A 22,805-nucleotide genomic window follows, 5' to 3' on the forward strand; every position below is an offset into this window, starting at 1 on the left:
TTTGTTTGATCGTCAATCAACCAATAGGAAAGCAGAAATATGAGTGGGAGAGACAAGCTACACTGGCCGAAGTTCTGTTTCTTATTTACATTTAATGGTGATCGAGACTGCTGATAGTGAACACATAAACTGAAATTATTGCGATATGTTCATGATGTCATTTGAAAAGTATTTTATGTTACAAAATGCTTTTGATGACATGCAATGTGTTATTTGATATAAGACATTTAAAAAAATAAGAAATATAATTTAAAAAAAAATATTATGAAACTGTTCATAAAGACATGAATTTTTTGCAGGGAGAAGAAAAAGAAAAACAATTTAAAATGTATAAGAAACTTTTTATAAAAAAGTTGAAGGAATGGGTAAATTAATCTAAATGAAAAATATTTTCTACCAAAATGTTTTGGGTTGACGTAAATAATTTTGAAATTTATTTCATGAAAAAAAAACTATAATTTTCATTTTCTTTTTTTTATTATAATTACGTATGTATGTATTATATATATACATTCATCAAGAGTATTACTAAAATAAATGCATTTATCAAGAGTATTACTAAAATATGTACATTCATTAATTTTACATTTCCCAGAAACAGAAAAAAATGACGACACCCGCCACACATGTGCTTTCGTCGCTATCTCGTTGACGACTAAATAAAATGAATGGAAAAATCTTTTCTTTCAGTGTTATTTCGTTGCTCTCTCCAATACTATTACATACTATGCCCCACATTAAGATTATACAACGAACAAGCACAAAGAATGTGCATGAACATTGTGAAGTCCAAACTAACTGGGAAAGCAAGGAAAGCCATGGAGATTCATCCCCATTTAACCCTGTGGGCAGATATCAAGGCGATGTTAAATACAAACTTTAGTGGTTTTTCCACAGTAGACCAACTCTATCAAGAATTGAGAAGAGCTCAATTCAAAGGAGCAGTGATGGACTTTTACAACTTTATCCAGCACAAACTAGCAATTTTGAATTCAAAAGTGTGGCCAGGAAACAGAATAAATGAAGTCAATAGTAATATCCAAGTTGCCCTGCAAACATTTATCACCCGTCTTCCCATTCACGAGGACACTGTTATGTGCTCTAAAACCCTACACTATGGAAGAGGCAGGGCCTCGAATTAAGTTCAGCCGGATTCCTCAATCAGGAGAAAACCAAACCAACACAACAACCTTTTAGACCCCAGCAACAACAACAATTCAAGCAGCAACAAGTAAAACCACAACAACTCTTTAGACCCCAACAACAAACCTTCAGGTCCCAGCAACAACAACCATTCAAGACGCAGCATCAACAATACAGACAAAGCCAAAACCAATGGATGTGGATACATCCCAACAAACAAGATTCCAAACACCACCAGCAAAAAGGATTTGGTAAGCAAAATTATGATAATTATTATTATAATAGAAAAAGTGATAGTAATAATTCCAATCCAATGAATGTGATTATTGCAATGAATTCAATCGATATGAGGAATATAATCCAAGTGAGTATGATCAAATAGATATTAGATCCGAAATTTTTCGGTTTGTTCAGACGGAAGAACCGCCGGACTTCCCTATATCTTGCTTAGAGGAAAACTAAGAAAAACCAGACTTTTAATGGATACTGGTTATGCGGAAAATTTGTTATGCGAGGACCATTGTCCACCCAATATATAAAGAATACATATCCTCCTATAATTATACAGACAGCAGCAGGTGTCATCACGACTAATCGTAATGCGTACTTCCCCAAAGGTACAATACAAATTAATATAAAGACAGACACAACATTCAGACTATAAATATTTCACAAATATTTTGACGGAATTTTAGGTAACCAAAATAATTCCATAATTGACTATGAAAGACAAGAGATAGCAATTAATACTCAAAGGTATAAAATGTACTTTGAAGGAGATAGTGAAACGGAAATGAATTCAATTAAAGGATTAAAGGAATTACCCAACCTCAAAGTATTGGGAATAACAGACAGACCAATTACGTACAGACCATTTCAGAAGAGAAATTTGAATAGGAAAAGTTCGCAGATATGAAAAAGCATTTTATCATCCTGGAGATTGTTAGATTTTGGCTCATTTAATGTTTAGTATTGTACTGTAATATAATTCTTTTGTTTTTTCCTATTCCTATTACGAAGCAAGATATCGAGCTCTGTCTGAGGATTGGGCTAGATTTGATGGAAATGACGGAAAACTTCGATGGCGGTTATGGCAAAGGAAGGTGTTGACTATTTCGAAACTGGGTTTTACAAGAAGGTGCGGTCGCTTGCACAGGAGTTCCTTGCCCTATTCCAGTCAGAGGCCGATAGATTGAGACAAAAAACAAAACAAATGAGTATAGATCAACAGACAGTTGATGATGTTCTCGGAACAAATATTGGAGCTTGTTCCGGAGGGTTTACAGACGAAGTAGCCCGGCTAATAAGGAAATTCCAAATAAATATGAATACGTTACGATCATATGTGGAGAGCACTTCACCTGCAAATGCATCTCCACAGTTATGCAAAGTGCAGATACACACTATTGATAGCCGTTGAAGACACCTGGAGCAGTTGTACGACGCTACAATGGAACTACTACCCGATTCTGTGGCAGCCACGACAACGATTCACGAGGATTATGAAAAATTAGTGAATCTGATTCTTGAGTAAATTACGAGTCTCCAAGTTATTGTAGACAGTTCGAATACCGAACTAGCTTCTCAACCAATGAACCCTTCATCAGTGACCCTTCCAAAAATTACAATCCCAAAATTTGACGGCGATTATGGCAAATGGTGCCAATTTTATGACCTGTTTTTAACGATGGTTCATAATACAAGCATACCGGCAATTCAGAAGATGTGGTACCTGAAATCGCATGTAGTCGGAGAAGCTGAAAGATTGATCAGTCATTTGACGACCACTGAAGCCAACTACAACTCGGCATGGTCGATGCTGAAAGAAAGGTACGATAATAAAAGGGCTACCGTAGCTACTCTCATAGACAAGATATTAGCACAACCAAATGCAACAAGGGAGTGTTTACTGGCTTTGAATAACGTGGGTGTGGAAACAGATTCCAATAGTATTCCAAATCCTCATAAGGAAATTGGATAGAAGTTTGCATATTCGATTCGAGCAGTCGTTACATAATCCGAAAGAAACACCGAAAATTGAAACTTTGTTGAAGTTTTTGGAACACCAGTTCCAGACAATGGATGCTGTAGGCCACAAAGATAGAAACACTTCGACTAAGGCAGTGTCATCGATTGTAACGAAAGAAAAGACAAACTCAAAATGTGCAATGTGTATTGCCATAGACCATATGATTTACATGTGCGCAAAATTCAAGCAATTGAGCGAAGCAGATAGGGTCAGATTTGCCCAATCAAGAAGATTATGTTTCAATTGCCTGAAGAATGGTCATGCGTCAACTACAACTCGGCATGGTCGATGCTGAAAGAAAGGTACGATAATAAAAGGGTTATCGTAGCTACTATCATAGACAAGATATTAGCACAACCAAATGCTACTTCAAATACGATCGCCATAAAAGGACTACATGACACAACAAGGGAGTGTTTACTGGCTTTGAATAACGTGGGTGTGGAAACAGATTCCTGGGATCCAATAGTAGTCCAAATCCTCATAAGGAAATTGGATAGAAGTTTGCATATTCGATTCGAGCAGTCGTTACATAATCCGAAAGAAACACCGAAAATTGAAACTTTGTTGAAGTTTTTGGAACACCAGTTCCAGACAATGGATGCTGTAGGCCAGAAAGATAGAAACACTTCGACTAAGGCAGTGTCATCGATTGTAACAAAAGAAAAGACAAACTCAAAATGTGCAATGTGTGGTGCCATAGACCATATTATTTACATGTGCGTAAAATTGAGCGAAACAGATAGGGTCAGATTTGCCCAATCAAGAAGATTATGTTTCAATAGCCTGAAGAGTGGTCATGCGTCAAACAATTGCCAAGGATCTTCGTGTAGGAAGTGTGGGAAGAAGCACAACAGTCTGCTTCATATTCCAATAAGGTCTGAACAAACGACAATTTTGCCAAACGTACCAATAGTATCTTCGGCCGCAGCGGAGACTTTTGTTGTACGCGAGGCGTATGCGATGCTAGCTACTGCAAGAGTCATTATTCAGGCCCCCAATGGTATCAAGCAAGAATGCGTGGCGATTGTAGATTCTGGTTCACAAATAAACATCATAAGTGAACGACTGATTCAGAACCTGTGCATTTCACCAATGGAAGCTTCGCTTGATATTGATGGAGTTGGAAAGACTAGAAAACGAGCGACTCATCGGGTAAATGTTGAAATGGCGTCCTCAGATGGGTGCTACATAACAAATTTGGAAGCAATATAGCCTACAATAATTCCTCCACAACCGAATCACCATATAGATATATCCGAATGGAATTTGCCACCTCATATTAAAATGGCAAACCCGCACTTCAATAAACAAAGTAAGATAGACATTCTACTTGGAGCAGAGGTTTTCTTCAGTTTGATGCAACCTGGCACTACAAAACTCTCAGACAATCTACCAGTTCTTCAAAATACTGCTCTCGGGTGGATCGTGGGAGGTTCTCTGCGAAACAATAATACTGAAAGATGTTTGTCAACGTCCACCTGTGCAGTTTTCGATAGTGATAAGTCGCTTGATGAAGCTATTGAAAGATTGTGGAAAAATGAAGGGAGTCAACATCAAAACCGATGAGCACAGAAGAGAATCTATGTGAAGCGCATTTTGCTCACCACGTAGCAATCAATAAAAGCGGTAGGTTTGTTGTAAGTTTGCCGTTTCGAGAGATCCCACAGGCGCTAGGGGATTCATATACAATGGCGTACAATCGATTTATGGGTTTAGAGCGACGTTTGCTGAAGAATTCAGATTTGCGCGCCCAATATGTGCAGTTTATGAAAGACTTGGGCACATGCACCGAGTCAAGATTGATGATCTAATGGATCCTAAATATTTCATTCCACATCATTGTGTGCTAAAGCCAGATAGCACAACTACGAAACTAAGAGTAGTGTTTGATGCATCAGCGAAGACATCAACTGGGTTATCTCTGAACGATCTAATGTATACTGGACCAGTCGTTCTATTTGCCATTTTACTTCGATTTCGTTTTCCGAAATATGTATTCACTACTGTCATTGAAAAGATGTATAGACAGATACTAATACATCCAAGTAATCATCAGTTTCAATTAATAATCTGGAGGGAAGATTCTGCACTGCCAATCGACTATTATGTGCTCAATACGGTAGCATACGGCACAAGAGCAACACCTTATCTTGCTACCAAATGTCTGCAGAAGGTTGCAATAGATAATGCCATAAAATATCCATACGGCTCTAAGATGTTGAAGGATAACTTTTATGTTGATGATGGACTTGGTGGCTCAGATAACAACATAGCGATTACAACACAAAACGAATTAATACAAATGTTAAAACAGTATGGATTCAATCTGAAGAAGTGGTGTGCCAATCACCCGAAACTACTAAAAGACATACCAGAAGCTGATCAAGAAGTTAATCTTGATTTCGATGTTATAAGTTCTGATACAGTCAAAACTTTGGGACTATTTTGTTTGCCCCAGAGTGATAACTTCTGTGTTAAAGTCAAGTTTAACGAACATGAAACAGTTACTAGGCGTACAGCCACATCAAATCTTGCGAAATTATTTGATCCCCTAGGACTATTAGCACCTGCAGTGGTTAAAGCAAAAACCTTTGTGAAGCTTCATTATGTTGGGATGATCGTCTACCTAAGTCGTTTTGTTTAGAATGGAAAACTCTAAGAGACAACCTATACAGTCTGAACAATTTCAAAATGCCGAGACACATGTTCGATGGCGATGTTCCGAAAGAGATCCAGCTTCATGTATTTGCAGATGCATCCGAAAAGGCTTATGGTGCAGTAGCATATATTCGAGCTTCACTCAAAGACGGCCGGATTATTGTACGATTATTGTGTGCAAAGTCACGAGTATCGCCATTGAAGCGACAAACATTACCCAGACTAGAATTATGTGCAGCAGTCATCGCGGCAGAACTTGCTCAACGAGTACGAGTAGATCTCAACATTCAAAACGAATCTGTGTATTTATGGACTGACTCTGAAATCGTCTTATCCTGGATCAATGCTCAGTCATCCTCTCTGAAGACATTTGTGGCTAACAGATTATCAGCAATCCAATCTTTGAGCATTCGTAATCAATGGCGCCACGTGAGATCCATAGATAATCCTGCAGATATTGTGTCACGTGGACTTCCTGCAGTAGACTTGCCAAAATGCCAGTTGTGGTTCCACGGGCCTTTATTCCTTCATGGGAAGGAATCTTTGTGGCCACAAAAATATAATTCTAGTTTAGCCATTCCCACTGATATTGAGAAGAAGGCAACTATAGCTACCGCAGTAGAGCAGGATGCAATCATATACAAAGTGCATCATGGAGGTTCATTCAAACGTCTGCAAAGAATTATTGGATATTTTTTCCGATTTGTAAACAACACGAGAATTCCCAAACATAAGCGAAATTCACATATATCCCTCACCCCAAAAGAGTTAGATGAGTCTCTATACGTCATCATTCGGAGGATTCAAAGATCTGAGTTCTATGACGATATCAAACAGTTGCAGAAAAGCCACGAAGTGGATAAAAGAAGTTGTATTAATGCTCTTAGTCCATATTTGGATCCTAAGGGTATCATACGTGTTGGAGGTCGCTTGGGGAACTCAGACCTTCACGAAGATGTTAAACAACCTATGGTACTCCCTTACAAGGACCCAATAACGAAGTTATTATTTATTTCTTTACATTAGGAAAACAAACATTGTGGACCCCAGGCATTATTAAACACAGTAAGACAACGGTTTTGGCCGGTGAAGGGAAAAATAACACCTCGATCTGTTGTCCAAAAATGCGTCAGATGTACCAGGGCCAAACCACAATTGTGTCAACAAATAATGGGCGACCTAACACAGACACGCGTAGTTCCTGCTCGTCCATTCATTAATAGTGGTGTTGATTACTGTGGTCCATTTTGGATACATCACAGAGTAAGAGACAAGCGCCCTACTAAGGCATACATATCAGTTTTTTGTTGTTTTGCAACTAAGACAGTACACTTGGAACTTGTATCTAACCTATCGACTAGTGCATTTATTGGAGCTTTGAAAAGGTTCATTGCTCGTCGTGGACACTGTCAAAACATATATTCAGATAATGCAACTAATTTTGTGGGAGCTAAGAATCAACTATCAGAATTGGCTGAAGCGATTCACTCACCAGGCGCACAGAACATATAATGACTGCTGCCAGTTCCAAGGGAATCAAATTTAACTTTATTCCACCAAGAGCACCTCATTTTGGAGGTTTATGGGAAGCAGCAGTAAAGTCTGCAAAACATCTTCTTGTAAGAAGTATGGGTACTGCTTCGCTAACGTACGAAGAATTTGAAACTGTAATTGTGGAAGTCGAGGCAATACTGAATTCCCGTCCATTGACACCTATGTCAAGTGATCCATCCGATTTAACGGCACTGACTCAGGACACTTCCTAATTGGTGAGCCACTTACCACTCCAATAGATAGTGACGCAGACTCCCGAAAATTATCCTTGCTATCCAGATGGGAGCCTGTATCAAGGCTGAAGCTAGAGTTTTGGAAGCAATGGTCAAAAGAGTACTTGCAAGAACTTCAGCTTCGACATAAATGGAAGAAATCATCTCCCAACGTCAAACCAGGAAATATGGTGGTAATTCAGGAGGATAACACTCCACCATTGAAATGGCCACTGGGACGCATGACTAATGTTTATCCAGGAAATTATGGCATTGTTCGTGTTGCTGAGGTGAAACGGTAAATTTTTAGTGGATACCGGATCAAATAAAAATCACATTAGACAAAATTATATTCAGAATCCCATCAAGAATAATCAGGCATTTTATGCTGACTCGTAGGTGGAAAAGTCCATAACACATCACTGTTACATCGATATTTTAAGTGCGGTATTGAAAAGCAAAAGTTCTACCTTCCTTCTAGCCTTGCTCTAGACCATCAAAGTCTAATATGTAGCGACATATTGCGAAAGCTCAATGCTGTAATCTTCACTAGGAAATCATATCTTACATTACTCGATCGTTTCACCTTCCCTCTTAAACAACTAAAGGTAACGACTCTTTGCAACGTCAACATCCGTCTGTGTCATTTACCACCCGACGACAGAGCGATCATAATTAGACTTAACGAATATGCCAACCTTTTCGCTGACCCGAACCGAAAATTAACCTTTACAACAGAAGTCCAAGCTAGACACTAAAATTGACAATCCAGTTTATTGCAAATCGTACCCATATCCTATGGCACTGAAAGAGGAAATAGACAGACAAATTGATGAAAGACGCCAATCCAGATGCGCTTATAATACACCAGTCTGGATCGTACCAAAAAAGTCGATGCATCTGGGAGACCGAAGTACCGTATGGTAATTGACTGCAGGAAATTGAACGAAGTTAGTAAACCGGACAAGTATCCCATGCCAGAGATAACTACCATACTCGCCAATCTGGGCCAGAATAAATATTTCACAAATTGGACCTGAAATCAGGCTTTCATCAGATTCCCTTAAAAGAATCTGACAGAGAAAAGACGGCTTTCTCCGTCAATAATGGAATGTTCGAATTTACCAAACTTCCATTTAGTATGAGGAACGCTCCCGCTATATTCCAACGGACCTTGGACGACGTCCTCCGACAACATATCGGAGTGAAATGTTACGTCTATATCGATGATATTTTGATATTCGATAATACCAAGGAAGAACATATAGAAACTTGCAACTAATATCAGCCAGGACAGAAAATCTTTGTAAAAGTTAGCAAACGATTAGGGACTAAATTGTAGAAACGATACAAAGAGGAGATTGTTAAAGAAAACAGACACACGTCCGTTCTGACAGATTCGGGAAGAGTCGTCCATAAAGATCATATTAGGAACTAGACCATTACAAATACTCTAACTTTTTCAGGTTTCTCGCGTGCTGTAGTGGATTGTGGGAGATCCTCGACTACTCCCAATCAGAGGAATTAATTATTGAAAAGGGAATAGTAAAATTCAAACCGGATCATTTAAAATACTTCATCGACACTGAAGAATATATATGAAGAATATAAACTACCTTTCCATTAAGAGAATAAAGTGATGATTCATGTTGCATACTGCAATAGTCATATTTCAGAATCGATTACATGATCGATGGTATTAAATTAATATAGCATTATTATTACCAGACAATTAAATCCGTCCATGTTTCCGGTCAATAAAGATTTACAACAAATGGAACAAAGAACTAAGATTCCTATTTCATAAAAATAAGTGGTGATAGTATATATAGTTTTACAATAATGAATAAATTTCAGTCTTGCTCAGATTATCAAACGACGCAAACGTGTTTTATTTGGTCAGCTCATTCGGGGTTGAGCTCTTTGGAAAAGTTAGGACCATTTGTCGGTGAAACTAAAAGAGAGCAAAAGCTCCATAAAAAAAGATTAAAAAGGAGATTTTATCTCCTTGATCTTTTTTAAAAACTCAATTAATACGTCGAGGATTAAAATTGGCGCAGTCGGTAGGATACGAATTCGTATTGGTATCCGTGAAATGTTCTTCCAACTAATTAAAAGATTTTGTTCTATATGGAAGAATAAAATAAAATAATTCTGTGAAAAAGGATGCAATAGATTACGAGAAATTTTGTTCTGTGTAAAACAATAAAATAAAATAATCCTGTGAAAAAGGATACAAACAAACTAAATTTTTTTTCTGTGTGAAAGAATAAAATAATCCTGTGAAAAAGGATACAAACAAACTAAATTTTTTTTTCTGTGTAAAAGAATAAAATAGATTAAGAGAAGTTTTATGTAAAAGATATACATAATTAATAATTAACAATAAAAAACTTAACCTTGTGTAAAAGGAGATACAGTGAATAAAATTTTAAAATTGTGTCAAAGAATATAAAAATAGTGATCAGTAAAATGAATCCTCCAGTACAAACAGGCAATGCATCCTTGGGAGCAGCAGCAAGTAACGCTGGCCTAAGAACCCTAGACATCAATCCCTTAACATACATTGAGAAGTTAAGAGAGTTCGATGGAAAAAAGATTTAACTTCCTTCATAACGAATGTAGATGATATTATCCCTACATTAATGTTATATAATGAACAGGCACAAAGAATGTGCATGAATATTGTGAAGCCAAAGCTGACAGGAAAAGCAAGAAGAGCTATGGAGATCCATCCCCACTTAACAGTATGGACAGACATTAAAGCGATGCTAAACACAAATTTTGGTGGATTTTCAACGGTAAAACAACTCTATTAAGAATTGAGAGGAGCCCAATTCAAAGGAGCAGAAATATATTTCTACAATTTCATCCAACACAAGTTAGCAATTTTAAATCAAAAATGTGGCCAAGAAAATAGAATAAATGAAGTTAGTAGCAACATCCAAGTCGCCTTACAAACGTTTACTACCCGTCTTCCCATTCATATGAGGACAGTGTTATGTGCCTTAAAACCTAATACTATGGAAGAGGCTTTGTTCGAATTAAGCTCAGCAGGATTCCTTAACCAAGAGAAAACTAAACCAACACAACAACCATTTATACCACAACAACAGCACAATTCAAACAACAACAATTAAAACAGCAACAACCCTTCAGACCCCAACAGCAACAACCCTTCAAACCACAGCAACAACAACCCTTCAGACCCAATACAGAAGCCAGAGCCAATGGATGTGGACACATCCCAACAAACAAGATATCAAACACATCACCAACAAAAAGGATTTGGTAAGAAAAATAATGATAATTATTATTATAATAGAAGTGACAGTAATAATTTTAATGTGTCCAATGAATATGACTACTATGAGGAATATAATACAAGTGAATGTGATTAAGTCGGAAAATTTTCGGTTTGTTCAGACGGAAGAACCACCTATATCTTACTTAGAGGAAAACTAAGAAAAACTCTACTTTTAATAGATACCGGTTCGACAGAAAATTTATTATGCGAAAACCATTGTCCACCCCAGTATATAAAGAATATATATCCTCCTATGATTATACAGACGGCAGCAGGTGTCATTAAGACTAATCGGAATGCATACTTTCCTAAAGGTACGATACAAATTAATTTAAAGACACACACGACATTCAGACTATGTAAATTCCACAGATTTTTTAACGGAATTTCAGGAAACCAAACATTAAGAGAAAATAACTCCAAAATTGATTACGAAAAACGGGAAATAATAATTAATACTCAAAGGTATAAAATGTACTTTGAGGGAGATAATGAGACAGAACTTAATCCAATTGATGGATTGACAGAATTATATAATCTCAACGTATTGGGGATAACAGACCAATTACGTACAGATCATTTAAACCCGGAAGAGAAACTTGAATTAAAGAAATTGATTAATAAGTATGAAAAGGCATTTTATGATCCTGGAGATGACCTCAGCTTTACAAATGAAGTGAAACATAAAATTAAGACAGGAGATAAAGGACCCGTTTACACTAAATCATATAGATACCCATCAATACATTATAAAGAAGTAGATAGACAAATGACAGAAATGCTTCAACAAGAAATTATAAGACATAGCTCATCACCTTATAATTCTCCTATATGGATAGTCCCTAAGAAAGAGGATAAAATAGGGAATGGAGAATACTCATAGACATACAGGTAATTCAGATATAGAGCGTTTTCATACACAAAAAAATTATCGTCAGATTTTAAGTAATAAAATTCGTTGTCGACATATTTTGGCGTGTTTAACAATGAAATTTGTTGATTCAACATAAAATTTGTTGATATGACTAAAATACGTTACAATTTTCAACAATTTATGTTAATTGACTAAATTGTTACCCCCCAAACAAGGATTTGTTGATTTCTTCAAAATTAACAACGAATTCAACAATAGATTTTATAGAAACAATGAAAACCATTGTTCATATGATACATTATTCATTTTCTATCTAACAATTCGGCTCAACAAAAACATTTGTTACTGTTTAAAAGAATTTTTTTGATATCACCTTCCAATAAAACAAAATGTTAATATAAAATACGAAGATTAACTACATAAATTGTTGACCTAACATTAATAATTGTTGATTTAACAGTAAAACCAAGCAGCATATTTAACAAGAGATATTGTTCGTTCAACAATACCAATTGTTGAAATAAATATATAACAACGTCCAATATATGTATGTATGTATAGTATGTGTATTGCTTGTCAGCCACATCTGTGTTCCATACATACCAATAGTGTTTGAAAAAGAGAAAAGCAATATATGCGAGAGCAAGAAACACACACAAAAAGTGCCGTTATCATCGTATGTATAATTGTAGGCAAACTGGTTTAGTTTTAGTTTTTGGTGAACATCGAAACATTATAGACGCGTTGTGAAATAATTCTTAATTAATTGGAAATGAATTTATATAGAATATAAACATGGTAAGTTTTATAAATTGTTGTTCTGATTGCTCAGTCATAGAAAAACAAATATGTTCGATATTTCCTTCGGAACAATTGGTAAGTAATTTTGATATCATTGTTATGGTCTAAGATGTCTTAATATGAACTAAAAATTTATTTTAGAGCTATTACACCACCGAAAAGAGGGGGAAGTTGTATAACAAAATTCACAATTTGAGACGCCACAATAAACCAGTCAAAGATTTTAAAACTCAATCGTCTACAAAAGAAAATATATTTTCGGGTATGTACGTGTTATAAGTCTTCTTTAAAATTTTGTTATATTTTATTATAACCAAAATAGAACCCGAACCAGATGCTGAGATATCAGTTAAGCTTTTGCGTAGCATAAATATCACAAGAGAAGAATTTTACATTTATTGGAGAAAATGTTTTAATTATAGAACGATTGAAATCAAAACTATGAAATCCACTTCGGAAATCTTACAAAAAAGGCCAGAATATGGACGACCATCCGGCGGCGCACTTGTAAGTAATTTTTGACAGAGTAAAGATCTTATAAATTGTTAATATTATTTTTTTTCACAGGTTTCAATCTTAAGATTAATCATATTTCTGATTGTTAAGTATATATAGTTTTACAATAATGAATAAATTTCAGTCTTGCTCAGATTATCAAACGACGCAAACGTGTTTTATTTGGTCAGCTCATTCGGGGTTGAGCTCTTTGGAAAAGTTAGGACCATTTGTCGGTGAAACTAAAAGGGAGCAAAAGCTCCATAAAAAAAGATTAAAAGGGAGATTTTATCTCCTTGATCTTTTTTAAAAACTCAATTAATACATCGAGGATTAAAATTGGCGCAGTCGGTAGGATACCAATTCGTATTGGTATCCGTGAAATGTTCTTCCAACAAATTAAAAGATTTTGTTCTGTATGGAAGAAAAAAATAAAATAATCCTGTGAAAAAGGATAAAAACAAACTAATTTTTTTTTTCTGTGTAAAAGAATAAAATAAGAACAATCTTATGTAAAAGATATACAGAAAATAGAAAAATAATTAACAATAAAAAACTTAACCTTGTGTAAAAGGAGATACAGTGAATAAAATTTTAAAATTGTGTCAAAGAATATAAAAATAGTGATCAGTAAAATGAATCCTCCAGTACATGCAGGCAATGCAGCCTTGGGAGCAGCAGCAAATAACGCTGGCCTAAGAACCCTAGACATCAATCCCTTAACATACATTGAGAAGTTAAGAGAGTTCGATGGAAAAAAGGAAGATTTAACTTCCTTCATAACGAATGTAGATGATATTATCCCTACATTAATGTTATATAATGAACAGGCACAAAGAATGTGCATGAATATTGTGAAGTCAAAGCTGACAGGAAAAGCAAGAAGAGCTATGAAGATCCATCCCCACTTAACAGTATGGACAGACATTAAAGCGATGCTAAACACAAATTTTGGTGGATTTTCAACGGTAGAACAACTCTATTAAGAATTGAGAGGAGCCCAATTCAAAGGAGCAGAAATATATTTCTACAATTTCATCCAACACAAGTTAGCAATTTTAAATCAAAAATGTGGCCAAGAAAATAGAATAAATGAAGTTAGTAGCAACATCCAAATCGCCTTACAAACGTTTACTACCCGTCTTCCCATTCATATGAGGACAGTGTTATGTGTCTTAAAACCTAACACTACGGAAGAGCCTTTGTTCGAATTAAGCTCAGCAGGATTCCTTAACCAAGAGAAAACTAAACCAACACAACAACCATTTATACCACAACAACAGCACAATTCAAACTACAACAATTAAAACAGTAACAACCCTTCAGACCCAATACAGAAGCCAGAGCCAATGGATGTGGACCCAAACAAACAAGATATCAAACACATCACCAACAAAAAGGATTTGGTAAGAAAAATAATGATAATTATTATTATAATAGAAGTGACAGTAATAATTGTAATGTGTCCAATGAATATGATTACTATGAGGAATATAATACAAGTGAATGTGATTAAGTCGTAAAATGTTCGGTTTGTTCAGACGGAAGAACCACCGGACTTCCCTATATGTTGCTTAGATGCCGGTTCGACAGAAATTTTATTATGCGAAAACCATTGTCCACCCCAGTATATAAAGAATATATATCCTACTATAATTATACAGAAGGCAACAGGTGTCATTAAGACTAATCGGAATGCGTACTTTCCTAAAGGTACGATACAAATTAATTTAAAGACACACACGACATTCAGACTATGTAAATTCCACAGATTTTTTGACGGAATTTTAGGAAACCAAACAATAAGAAAAAATAACTCCAAAATTGATTACGAAAAACGGGAAATAATAATTAATACTCAAAGGTATAAAATGTACTTTGAGGGAGATAATGAGACAGAACTTAATCCAATTGATGGATTGACAGAATTATATAATCTCAACGTATAGGGAATAACAGACCAATTTCGTACAGATCATTTAAACCCGGAAGAGAAACTTGAATTAAAGAAATTGATTAATAAGTATGAAAAGGCATTTTATGATCCTGGAGATGACCTCAGCTTTACAAATGAAGTGAAACATAAAATTAAGACAGGAGATAAAGGACCCGTTTACACTAAATCATATAGATACCCATCAATACATTATAAAGAAGTAGATAGACAAATGTCAGAAATGCTTCAACAAGGAATTATAAGACATAGCTCATCACCTTATAATTCTCCTATATGGATATCCCTAAGAAAGAGGATAAATAGGGAATGGAGAATACTCAACGAAAACATTAGAATTCTAAAAGTTAGAGATGAAAATAATGACATCGCGTACAATTATGATTTGCCCTTACAAGCATTACAAGCATATAATAATACAATGCACGAGACATAAACCAATAGATTTAAATTTTTATAATAAAGATATTGAAATAAAAGGAATTTATAAAGAGATTGAAAAAAACAAAAGAAAAAATGTTAGATTACAGGAACAAGGATAGAAAAGACGAGGATATTAATCCGAAGTTTGGAAAAACAAACATCCCCCATAAAACAGAAACTAAAGAAAAGAAATTCGAAACAAGACAAATTGATGATAAAAAATATAATTAGATAATCGAAATAAAATCCTTCATAAAGACCAGTTCATTAAAAGAAAATGTCTTTCCAGGTCTTTGGAAGTCCTTACTGGCGATTTTCTTGATGATATCCCCAGTGGTAGCATAGAAACTCGAAATAATCGATTTGAATGAAGGAAACGGATATACAATTGTTCAACTTAAAGAAAGATATTTAATAGAAAATTATACAAAAATCCTACATATTTTTAGAACAACAAGATATATGAACTATTTGAATGAACTAAAGGAAGATGCCTCACATCTTAATGATTTATACTTATCCCACGAAATACATCATGTAGATTTACGACTCCGAAGCATTATTCCCCATCAAACAAGAACCAGAAAATGTATACCATCCTCCCATCCCCTCTTATCCTTTCTCCTAGAAGACATCCAATACATACAATCCCTAATCCACAGACTTACCTTAGTTAAGAGACACCCTAGAGCAATAAACGAGATCGGCACCGTTTGGAAGTGGATTGCCGAAAGTCCGGACAACGATGATTTTAAAATTTTAGCCGATAAAGTAAATACTGTAATAGAAAAACACAATAATTAAATAATAATTAACGAAAAATTTCTGTAACAAATTAACAATGTTACGCTTACAAATAACAAAATTCTAAAATCGTTAAGTGAAATGTTACAAAACTCCATTGTTCTAAATGAAAAATATAAAATCCATGTAATTAAGGAAAAAATTAAGAATTTTAACTCCGCAATTCAGTTATCAAAGTCTAAAATTGTAAACACTTGTTAAAATTGAAAAGATTTTTGACTCCGATAATATTCCATTTGTAAATCTTGAAGAAGCATTCAATTTTTCAGATATTAAAATTACATGTAACGGCAAATTTATAAGCTATGTAATAGTAATCCCTAAAACTTTGAAAAACAATTATAAACAATTAATTTTAAAACCAATTAAAAAAAATAACACAATTATAAAATCAAATTTTTGTAAAATATGAGATTGTAATAACAAAATGGAACATTCTTAATAAGATTCAACAATGTCTTTGTAAAATTAACGATTTAGTTTTCGAATCTAAGGTATTATCATACTCCAAAAGGCTTGGCCCGCCTTACTTCCACATGTTCAACACAAAACAATATCGAAGAAGTATTATACCTTCAACTACTGAAATCCTTACACGTGAGAAATAACCAACAAATCGAGACATTTAAATTTAAATTCGAAACCAGTCTGGTTACTAGCCTTGGACTCATCTCAGTAATAGTATGCGGTGAGACTTATCTCAGTAATAATATAACGGTGAGAACGAAAAGGAGAACAGAAAGGATAGTGGTCAATAATGAACTTCCAAAATTAAACACAGAGAGTAAAAAAAATTGGTGGGACAGCAAATGTAAATTTAGTTCCGCAAGCAATGTCTGTGGCATCTCAGAAAATAAATCGTAACAATAGCCTTTACAACCTTCCGCTCTTCTAATCAAGCGGGACACTTGACATTTCAGAGTTAACAACATTCACCCACCAAACCACTGTCTCTCCACTATTCCTAAGTCTCGACGTAGACACCACCATCCCATGAATTCAACATTCAGCCTTCAACTACCGACTCAGATTACTCCACACCATGCTGACAGAAATCTGCAACGATCAGAACTATGAACGAGTGGCGTGATCTACGGCAGCAGAGGATGATAAGGCTGGACGAGGGTTTGGATAGTTAGATATAATAAGTAACTCATCATTAGAGGTGCGTAGCATCGGATAATAAAAGAAAAGAATAATAAAGATTAACACAAAATCAAATCAACACAAAAAAGTTCAATTTTGTTCCCCTGTGTAATCATTGTAATCGTATTTCTAATTATATACATATAAAACATATAAAAAATATGTATCTAGAAATCCATTTGTGTTAATATTATCAAAACTAAAAAAACCACACAATGCAGAAGTATCGAATATTGAAATGCAGCAACAACCATTACCAAAACTATATCCAACAGCAATATAAAAACCATAGCTTTTACTCTAAGGGGAGGGAAGTAACGTAATTATTCCGCCACCCTCGTATATAAGGAGCAATCTCAGCACATTGCTCAAACAAACATTGAATCAGAATATGATCCATCCGTCTGGCAGGCAGCAACACTCCAATGAGAACATGATCCATCCGTATGGCAAACAGCATAATTAGCAAGCATCATCATTTTTTATTCTTCTAAGCTTGAGTATTTTTTATTATTAAAGCAGTTTTAAATAAAGTTCTGAACTCATCTATAACATTGCAATAAAAAGAAAGAGAAAAATTCATGAACAAATGGCTGTGCCGTGAATCATTGGCAAACTAAACCCTAAAAAACAGCGTTAAAAAAGCAATAAAAATCAAGAGGAAAATTTCAACAACCGAAAGACTGTGCTGTGAAATATTAAAAGAGGAAAGAAATAAAATTCTTTGGGAAAATATCTGAGGAAACAACACCAAAATACGCCAACGAGGACATCATACAGGACACCTTGTTACAACGAGAGCGGATTCCCACAGTAAAAATATTGTTATTTACTTTATTAACAGCCTGTTTCTGTAATAACAATAATACTAGTAATAATTATACAGTAAATAATTGTGACAATAAAGAAATTTTTGAACCGTACCAACGAACTTTTTGGCCAACAGCATCAACGGAGCCACACGATGTGTGAACAGGACTTCCCTATGTTCTTTTCAAAAAAGGAAATAAGGCAACAAGAATTCTCATAGACACAGGTTCGACTGAAAATTTCCCTAAGGGATCACATTGCCCTAAAAATCTCATAGTAACTCGTTCAAACCCTATGACCATTAGAACTGCCTCCGGTCTAATAAGAGTATCAAAAGAAGCTCACATTCAGAAAGATACCCAATTAGTTACTTAAAAAAATTATTGCGTATTTAGAATATTTGATTTTCATCCATTTTTTCGGGAATATTTGGCTCAACATTACTAAGAGAGAATAACTCTAATATTGACTATGAAAAGAGAACTTTAATTATCAATAATCAAGAACTGCCACTATACTTTGAAGGGGATAATGAAGAAGAATCTGAAATATGAATAGACTTACCAGAAATGCACCATATCGATGTTCTAGGCGTGGCACAACAGTTACGAATGGAACATTTAAATGAAGAAGAGAAATTCCAAATACAAGAACTAATTTCTCAGTTTAGTGACATTTTCTACAAAAAAGGGATGATCTATCTTTTACGAATGAAGTAAAACATAGCATCCTTACAGCAGATACAGGTCCGATTTATTCGTGGACTTACAGATATCCTGCTATTCACAGAGAAGAAGTCAATAAACAAATTGCCGAAATGTTAGACTAAAGAATCATAACGAACAGTACATCTCTTTATAATGCTCCCATTTGGATTGTCCCAAAAAAAGAGGACAAGGAGGGCAATAAGGAATGGAGAATCGTAAGTGATTACCGCATGCTAAATTCCATAACAAAAGATGATAAATTTCCTATCCCACTCATTGACGATATTTTAGATAAGCTAATAGCTTTTTTACACTACACACATTTAACATCTAACGTCAACTTGTCAAAGATGTTAACATTTTTCAATACTAATGGCCTGTTCCTGTATATCGAACGAAAGCTTTCTTTCGTATTCCAAACGAAAGACAATTGATTTTTTTTTCTTCTATTTCGAAAGGCAAGTCACTTCATATTTTGTTGTCGAGCAATAAACGAACATATACAATAAGTGTCAAGAAAAAAGTAAAAACATTGTTAACATTTGAATGAATTCTCAGGCCAAAAATTTGAAAATACTCATTTTTGATATTCAATGTCTTCTCATACAACCGAAACGAACTTTCATAAATATAAAAACTCAAATTCATTCGAATTCGAGTGACTACCTTTCTTTCGAATGGGTTTCCGTTCGATATACAGGAACAGGGCATAATTTGGACGTCGTACGCCTTAAAAATGTTAAACATCTTTGGAAAATATTCCTCTTTCACTTTGTTTCAACTCATTGTATTCGATTATTTAAGTGTGTTCACCAGAAAAAAATGACATCAATGATATAAATGTCAACATTGTTTATTTGAAAACATAATTGTTAAGCACTACAAGTATGTACTTTCAGTTCATTATTATATATGTTTTCCTATTTAGTGAAACCTCATCATTTTACCAACAAATTGCACCTATCAACGCGTACCGTGGTCGAAAGTAATATAGAAATATACGAGGAGTTTACTGAAGTTTTGGGTGGAAGGATAAAACGACCATAATGGACCTTCTGGCAACAACATGCCATACAGTGATTGTTCACATGTTCCTACGAAATGAATATTTACTGACAAATCGCAAAAGGAATAGCACGTTATTAAAGGGGAAATGGACACAAAACTCTAGATAAAAAACGAATTGATAAAAACGAAAATTTTCTAAAGGAGCTCCCGAACTTACGCCTGAAGCCAAATGCACGAATTAGCAAAGGCTGGCCTATTAAAAACAAGCGGCAGAAACCCACACCGAACATGCAACAACTCAACAATCAACAACTTATAGGCAAGAATGGCGAAATCCTTAGATGGAGCAATCCGAGATGGACATATTCTCTGAACACATGAATAATGTGCTCAGAGAATATGTCAACAAGATTTGTGTTATCTACATGGATGACATCTCAGTTTTCAGTACTTCTCTTCAGGAGCACATTGAAAATCTAACTAAAATCTTTAATGTTTTAAAGAGGGAGGCAAATTTGAAAGTTTCCCTGAATAAATGCGATTTCCTGAAAAAAGGAGTATTAGACCTAATCCAGACAATGTAACATGTATTAAAGAATTTCCCATTCCAGAAAATGTTAAACAAATTCAAAGTTTCCCAGGACTTAGTGGGTACTATAGGAAATTCATTCCCGATTACGCGAAAATTGCTAAACTACTAATGAGACTTAAGCTAAATGCCGTAATTGATGTTACAGACGAAGACTATAAGCATTCGTTTAATAAATTAAAAAATATTCAGATATGATTTTAAGATATCCGGAATTTTCTAAGTCATTTATTCTTACCACTGATGCAAGCAATTTCGCTCTAGGAGCTACATTGTCACAAAATAATGGACCAATTGCTTTCGCATCCAGAACTTTAAACAAACATGAAATTAATTCCAGTACCATAGAGAAAGATCATTTAAAATACCAATTAACACATTTAGAGAAAATCTTACAAAATGAAGAAGAAGTTCTGTTGACATCAAGGCTAGGAATATTAAGTAAAAATATTTTAACGTACAAAGAAATAGTTCAAAATAACATAACTTTCGAAAGTCTACAAGGTATCAAGTTATGCGGTCATCACAGAGTGCCACTGTGAATAGATCCTTGGATTCCGTACGTCATTGCTCTGGATGCGATTAAATCCCTTCTGGAATTTTATGGCCATCCGGGCACGTACGTGTCTTGGCGTGAGTCTGCGCATAATGCGTATGAATTATTCGCCTTGTACGATGGAAGTGAACGCCACTATCAGGCGGTAGTAATTTGAGGAACAAAATTCGAGGCGCCGCTGATGCGGTACTCTCATCACTTAGCACAGTGTTAAATTTTAAGGCAATTATAGCCAGACTGGATTATAGTTGTTCTGATAAACGTCCAATATATCTCATTGAACAGGAAATGTCGACATTGAGACAGGGCTCAATGTCTTTGCTACAATTCTACGATGAAGTGGAAAAGACATGGACCGTACTGACAAACATGACAATAATGTCATATGAAAAATAACTTCGCTGACACATTAAATGATAAATACAGGGCCGATGCCTTTAGTGTATTCATATCTGGGTTAAGGAACCCCCATTGTGATATCCTCTTTGCTTCAAGATCATTCGACCTTCCATCAGCGTTGCCTCTGGCACAAGAAGCAGATGCCAATAGTGAGCGCTAAGCTTTTGCAAGGCTAACGATAATTCCTCTAACAGGAAGATGGGTTTAGCCCAGAATTCGTCTATTTGTTTAGAAACTTTAATCGAATTCAATTTACAAGTAATCAGTCAGTGAACTACCTAAAATTCAAAGCACACACACCAGTGACAGAAGACGTGTGGAACCTATGGAAGTAGACCCTTCTCTGTCACAATTCAGACAAACGACCAATTTCCCTAGTCATGACAAGCGACAAGGGAATAATCCAAAGCGTGCGGCAAACTCAGATCGATTTACGGGACCGAAAATACAACGGGTGAATCATCTTAATGACGAAGACCATCCAACAGACGAAATTCCATATGAGGTGCCGTATGAAGAAGAGGCAGAACAGGCTGTAGTTGACATAGAATATGATGAGTTGATTTTGTTAGAGTTAGGTTCCTCCTGCCCTGGATTTCAAGGTCAATAGGAGGAAAGGAAATAAAACTCCTTGTCGACACGGGAGCTTCAAGGAGCTACATCAAACCCCTACCGGAACTTAAGGGAATAAAACCGATTCAAAATACTTTTGCAGTGAAGTCCATCCATGGGGTAACACCTATCGGAGAAAAATGCAAAATTAAGATTTTTGGAGGGATACAGGATTTTTACATACCTTATAACACAGGTATTCACGAAACTTAGGGAAACAAACTTTAAAATACTATCACGAATTTATTAAAGACATGGATATAGAAGCTTTCGAGACGTGCAAAAATTTGTTAATGAGCGATCCTATTCTTCAACATCCGGACTTTACGAAACCATTCATTCTCACGATGAACGCTAGCAATATTGCATTAGGAACAGTTCTGTCACAGGGCAACATAGGTAGGGACAAGCCGATTTGTTTTGCTAGTCGCACCCTCTCGCAAAGTGAATGTAATTATTCGACAATCGAAAAGGAACTCCTTGCAATCATTTGGGCTGTGAAATACTTCCGCCCTTACCTTTTTGGAAGGAAATTCAAAATTCTTACGGACCATAGACCCCTCACTTGGGTGAAGAATTTAAAGGAACCAAACTCCAAACTTTTCAACAACACAGGCACAATTCATAGTGCGGAGGAAAATGTAGATGATGGTATTCAGATCTCGGAGAAATTTTAATCGAATTCAATTTACAAGTAATCTTTGAAGAGAACCAAACAGGT

The 22,805-nt window shown here is 35.3% G+C and overlaps 4 protein-coding genes across 6 annotated transcripts in view; 3 read left to right on the forward strand and 1 right to left on the reverse strand.

Annotated features, from left to right (window-relative positions):
* Positions 1 to 22,805, reverse strand: part of Tsp26A (Tetraspanin 26A) — a 90,889-nt gene that overhangs the window by 15,217 nt on the left and 52,867 nt on the right. The window contains exon 7 of one of the 3 annotated variants that reach the window (XR_012719296.1): positions 16,122 to 16,231. The exons of the other annotated variants lie outside the window; for them this stretch is intronic. The gene's annotated coding sequence lies outside the window, so the exon portion shown is untranslated. The remainder of the gene's footprint in view (positions 1 to 16,121; positions 16,232 to 22,805) is intronic. 3 annotated transcript variants of the gene reach the window in all.
* LOC142224631 (uncharacterized) lies at positions 4,959 to 5,819 on the forward strand. Its single transcript, XM_075294413.1, has one exon. The coding sequence runs from the start codon at positions 4,959 to 4,961 to the stop codon at positions 5,817 to 5,819; it is 861 nt and encodes a 286-aa protein (XP_075150528.1).
* Positions 5,867 to 7,345, forward strand: LOC142224632 (uncharacterized). The gene is made up of 3 exons (XM_075294414.1): positions 5,867 to 6,805; positions 6,860 to 7,096; positions 7,157 to 7,345. Exons 1-3 carry the CDS (start codon positions 5,867 to 5,869, stop codon positions 7,343 to 7,345), a joined length of 1,365 nt encoding a protein of 454 aa, XP_075150529.1.
* LOC142224633 (uncharacterized) lies at positions 7,345 to 7,901 on the forward strand. The gene is made up of 2 exons (XM_075294416.1): positions 7,345 to 7,555; positions 7,627 to 7,901. The coding sequence occupies exons 1-2, from the start codon at positions 7,345 to 7,347 to the stop codon at positions 7,899 to 7,901; spliced, it is 486 nt and encodes a 161-aa protein (XP_075150531.1).

The sequence above is a fragment of the Haematobia irritans genome, chromosome 2 (assembly GCF_050003625.1).
Source record: "Haematobia irritans isolate KBUSLIRL chromosome 2, ASM5000362v1, whole genome shotgun sequence".
NCBI classification, from domain to species: Eukaryota; Metazoa; Arthropoda; class Insecta; order Diptera; family Muscidae; genus Haematobia; species Haematobia irritans.

Bases quoted from the DNA above. Each gene is read 5' to 3' on its own strand.
- LOC142224633 (XM_075294416.1), top strand. From the start codon at position 7,345: ATGACTGCTGCCAGTTCCAAGGGAATCAAATTTAACTTTATTCCACCA. The intron at 7,556-7,626 runs GTGATCCATCCG...CCACTCCAATAG, and splicing joins TCCATTGACACCTATGTCAA to ATAGTGACGCAGACTCCCGA.
- LOC142224631 (XM_075294413.1), top strand. From the start codon at position 4,959: ATGCACCGAGTCAAGATTGATGATCTAATGGATCCTAAATATTTCATT.
- LOC142224632 (XM_075294414.1), top strand. From the start codon at position 5,867: ATGCCGAGACACATGTTCGATGGCGATGTTCCGAAAGAGATCCAGCTT. The intron at 6,806-6,859 runs GTACTCCCTTAC...TCTTTACATTAG, and splicing joins AAGATGTTAAACAACCTATG to GAAAACAAACATTGTGGACC. The intron at 7,097-7,156 runs GTAAGAGACAAG...TTTGCAACTAAG, and splicing joins CATTTTGGATACATCACAGA to ACAGTACACTTGGAACTTGT.